The sequence below is a fragment of the Montipora foliosa genome, chromosome 13 (assembly GCF_036669935.1).
Source record: "Montipora foliosa isolate CH-2021 chromosome 13, ASM3666993v2, whole genome shotgun sequence".
NCBI lineage: Eukaryota > Metazoa > Cnidaria > Anthozoa > Scleractinia > Acroporidae > Montipora > Montipora foliosa.
The window spans coordinates 7,963,717-7,968,716 of NC_090881.1; the positions used below are offsets into that span (position 1 = coordinate 7,963,717).

At 36.7% G+C, this 5,000-nt stretch overlaps 1 protein-coding gene across 1 annotated transcript in view; it reads left to right on the forward strand.

Annotated features, from left to right (window-relative positions):
• LOC137982609 (dynein assembly factor with WD repeat domains 1-like) overlaps positions 1-5,000 on the forward strand; it is a 49,791-nt gene that overhangs the window by 666 nt on the left and 44,125 nt on the right. The window contains exons 2-4 of the mRNA XM_068829732.1: positions 2,014-2,086; positions 2,999-3,090; positions 3,379-3,431. Of these exons, the coding sequence (XP_068685833.1) occupies positions 2,014-2,086; positions 2,999-3,090; positions 3,379-3,431 (218 nt within the window). The remainder of the gene's footprint in view (positions 1-2,013; positions 2,087-2,998; positions 3,091-3,378; positions 3,432-5,000) is intronic.

A 5,000-nucleotide genomic window follows, 5' to 3' on the forward strand; every position in this document is an offset into this window, starting at 1 on the left:
TGTGACTGTATTTTGCATTGAAAACGCCAGTAGTCCAGATTGATGTCATTTCCAGTCGACCTTTATATGTGTAACTTATGAATGAAATCTTAGTTGTCTGGTCAGCTGCTATAGATTTTCTTTTTTGGTCAAAGGGGTTTTCTTTGTCAAGTCAAAAGAACAATGTTGTCCCCACATAATAAAGAGAAAACTCCCTCATCCTCTGAAAACTGTTAGTCTTGCGGGATGTTTAATTGAATTTTTGCATTTTTTCATCAAGTTTATACTACTCTCTGAGATCATGGCCCTTTCAGTTTTTTTTAGAAAGATGGCTCATATGAATAATTATTTCTTGTGGAAGTAACATTTTTTTCGTGAACAAATACAGTAACAAGAGAAACAGAATGTTATTCTAATTGATTTTGTCTATGGATTTTGGAGGCGGCTTTCAGTGTGCGAATCAGAAAACCCGTAAACATTTTTATTTCATTCTGACAGGTCAATTATGTATTGACCAATCACAATCAAGTTCAGCGAACCACAAACTAATTACCGTTGCTGTTTGCCTGCTTCCCACAACGCACATGTCATGGAGATATACGGAAATAGATTCGCGCAAACAACCGGAAGACTCTTTTTCTCTTCACGATTGCTGGCAATAATGCCATCGAAGCTGAACGCAGTGTTTCCTTGTTTGAAGAAAGAAGTCAGAAGCACAGAAAAAAGATCGTTGATAATATATTTACATCAAGAATTGTGAGAACATCTCGTGACTGGTTCCAAGCCTTGTTACTTCCCTTTTAATGTAAACTGTTTTTTCTTGTCAGTCTCTCCAATTCTGCAACACTTATTCATTCACAGTCTAGAATGATAAAAATTACTTTTTGTTCCTTGTCATTCCGGTCCACACTAATCAGCTTGATTCTGGTTTCCTTCTGGTTTATTCTGCTTTATAATGTTGTCATTCCGTCTCGTTCCGGTATATTCCCGTAGCATTCTTGTAAATCCCGTCTCATTCTGGTGTCATTCGGTTTTATTCCAGAGTCATTCCGCCTTGTTCTGGCATATTCTGGTTTATTCCGGTATATTCTGCTTTATTTGTGTGTCATTCCAGCTCATTTCGGTATATTCCTGTACAATTCTCGTTCATTCCATCTCATTGGGGTGTCATTCCGCCTCATTCTGGCATATTCTGGTTTATTCCGGTATATTCCGTTCCGTTTCTGTGTTTAGTACCACCCACAATTATTAAACTAATCCAGAACTTTCAAGTCTTTAAGTTTCCAAAGAGTGAGATGCTTGCTGGTAATTGCACCAAAGGCACAAGTGTCCTTTATTTCTTGTGACGGAGGCGCCAAAAAATTCTCAGGGGGTGCAGGGGCATGCTCCCCCGGAAAATTTTTGACATGTTGTATTTCTCAAATCGCTGAAAATGCACCATCAAGTCCACGATTTTGGTTTTTTCATGCTGCTTTGCTAAGAAAGAGAGCCCATGTCATTATGGTCAGCCTGAGCTAACATATCGGCCTATACTGAACCTATATTTACTGGTGAAATTTCTGAAGAAACAAGAAAATTGGTCAGACATGAACAGATTGAACATTGGCGAAAGTTCAGTGCCAGTGAATTCCTGAACGAACTCGGAATTCATGAGCACTTCTGAAAGCTTAAAAGGTAGAGTTACCTATGGGAAAAGTGCCCATGCGTGAGAAATGCTCATGTTGGTGTGAGAGCGTGAGATTGCATCGAATTCTTGAGACTCTGCTAATTACGCTTGTAAAGCATGATCCTGCGGCAAGGAGGAAGGTTGTAGAGTTTTCAATTTCTTTCCCCCTGGAGCAACCATGCATGTAATTCTGTGATGCAATTTCTGCACTGACTTCGCGATCGTCTTGGTCCATAAACACGCAAAAAATGAACTTGGCCAATATCCAGCCATCTTTTTCGAACATTAGCTTGGTCAATAACCCATATATAGTAGTCCTGTAGCTATTATACACTCAGACATTCATTATATATTTTTTGCTTTTGCAGGAATAATTTTGGAGTATGAGCAGTCTGGATTGATGAAATCTAAGTCAATAGATTTGTTGGATTTAAAACCAACGTAAGTTTGATTCAAATGATAGTTACTGTATTATCATTTGAAAATTGAAATGTTCTCGGACCTAATGCAATTACCAACATTGAAATCAAATGGCATGTTCAGAATTTTTATTTTATTTTCATAATGACGACAAAATGTAGTGTCTCACCAATGTGCTAATGAATAGGGATTGTCTAGTGGTTGCCATGCTAGAGTGGCTGGTTTCTCCATTGTGTTATTTATGTTTACTGATGGTATTTAGGTGATGGTGATCGATTGTTTGTGAGTAACTTGCTTTGATGTGATTGGTTGGGTTTTAGTACCTGTGATTGCATGGTGCTGTTTGGCTAAGAGCATTTACCAGTATTGACCACATTTGTGGACCAACCCTGGTTCATTCCAAAGTAGTTGGTGTCCAGTGTTGTTAGAATTTGGTTTTTAATTTTCCTTGTTTTCCTTGATTCTGTCTTGTACATGTATATATATGTCTTGATCAGTATTGCTGATGCAGATTTTGCATCATTCATATGAAATTATGTCTGAAGAATATAGTGATTTAGGACCCCACATCTGTTAAGACTATAACTAAATGTACAGCAACTAGTTACATGTACATGTGCCTGTATTGCCTGAATGGGGTGGCAATTATGTAACCACAGAAATGTGTTCAGCTCCGCGGATGTACTTCTTTTATCAATTTGTTGGTAATTTCAGTTCTAATTTTGGAAGTTTTTGGGGGTTCCCCGTGACAAGTGTAAAATAATTGTTTGGTGCTAGACAGAGTAAAATTTTGTAGTGTCATTCACTTTTGGGTTAAATTCTGGTTGTGTTGACTTGACTAAGCCACAGGGGATACTAAAAAGGCCTGTTTTTTGTAATTTTTTTTTTAATTTTTGATATTATAATTTTGTGATATACTTTGTTTGTTGGTAGAACGGATGTGGACATGCTTCTTGATGATATTGTTGCCAAGGAACCGTTAATCACACCGTCCAAAATGGAGCAAGTACGGAAGCTGATCCTCAGTATCCCTTAGAAATAAATGTTGCAAGCCATGTTGTTTTTTGTGAACTGATCATTTGAAAACACGTACATGTAATTATTTTGTTTTTTGAAATTTCATGTGATTTTTCCTTTGATTCGTATTTCAATTCACAAAACACTTTGTTTTAATTGGTATTGCTAATGCTACTGTATGTTGTAAACTGCCAACTTGACCTGAGCTGATTTTCAGGGATTTTGTTTGCATCATTCCCAAAATACAAGATTCAGTTTTTAACTGGTTTATATTGCCTTAACCAGTTATTTATCAGGATTGCAGGAAAAGCAAGCAGAAAGCATGGATCACCACTTTTATCTTTTTAAGGTATAACTGCAACATTGAAATGGATAAGATATCCAATCCAACCAACATGTCAAACAATGCACTGGCCAACGTGTTGGTCAACAGTCATCTGATGTGTTTGTCATCAATAATTATTATTGAATAATCTTTGAAGTTCCTATATTGGCGATGTGTTGGTGATCAATTTTTCCCATAATTTTTATCTTAATTGTAAAAGTAAATTTAGCGGGTATATATTGGTGATCAATTTTTTTACTAAAGAGGACTGTTTTTTTATTACTGGTACCTTAATTTTTAACCTATTGACTGCTAGGAGTGGGACTTAATAGATTTTACTCTGTCTTACGCCAGACGATGGTGCTCGTCAAGAGGGGCAGTCCAGGGCAGTTCAGGTCTCAATGGGTTAAATATCCCACCAATGCGTTGGTCAACACTTTGGTTGGACGAGATTCATTACCATTACCATTACCCTGGGTGCATGCAACACCTATTAATAGCTATTTACAATAATATTAGTTCTTGTGAAGTACGTGGAAACTAAGTGACGGTGCAACATCTACATCTATCACTGTACATGCATGTGCAGTTTAAATTGTCAATTACTTTGTCTCAAAGAACAAAATAGAGGATCCGGTTTTGGACTTGATATTCTAAAGAAATACCGGTATCTTGATCAAAAACTATTTTGTAAAACATACAGTGTAAGCAAGCAACATACAGTGTTAAAATTGCATGGCATCATTGTGACACCATTGTCAAGGCAAAGTGAGTAAGTAATGCAAAGATTTAATTGATTTCTGTAGTCACTACGAATTAGCATAATAACAATTAAAGGATCACAAGCTCTTCAAGTGAATACCTTTGGGTGAATCGAGTCCGTTTGCACGTTTAGGGTTGGTTTAAGTTTTGTCATAAAAAGCATCATTAATTAGGCAATCAAATTTTTAGAGCATTTGAGGAAGGCTATATGGAAAAACTTGCTATGTGACGATTTTTTGGATTTTTTGAAGTTTTAGAATTTTTTCTTAAATTTCCACAGATGTATTGGAAATGTAAATAAAAACAATGTTTTTTTTTTTTGGCAGTTTTGCGGTTTATATTTGAGAATTATCGTATGCAAAAACTCCGGCGGTGTCGTTTGTTAAACAAGAAACAAAAGAAACCTTTTGTGTTTTAGATGCATGTGAAATTGAAAGACAAGGTGGTACATTGGAGTTATGTTCGCTAAAATAATGTTCACAAATTGATGATGATTTTTGTTTGTGCCCATCAACGCGTTCGTGGAGGTGGCCGCGAGTATAACCAACATATCCTGCATCGCACAGGTTACATTGAAATTTATAAGCTAAACATTGTTGGTCAACGATGGCTTGACTTCTCGAACTTTAAGGTCTTTGTTGAGTTTTCTGCTGATGAACACGCTCTGAATTGTGGTTTTAATTTTTGAGCTGAGGTCTGTGAGATGTTTTTTCACCACATTAGCAAAAACTGAGACCTGATCTTTAAATAGTATGATAACTTGGATGGAGTGTGTAGTCGTGTTGATTGATGGAATGTGCTGCTGGTCTGGTACCTTGGAATCTACGAACT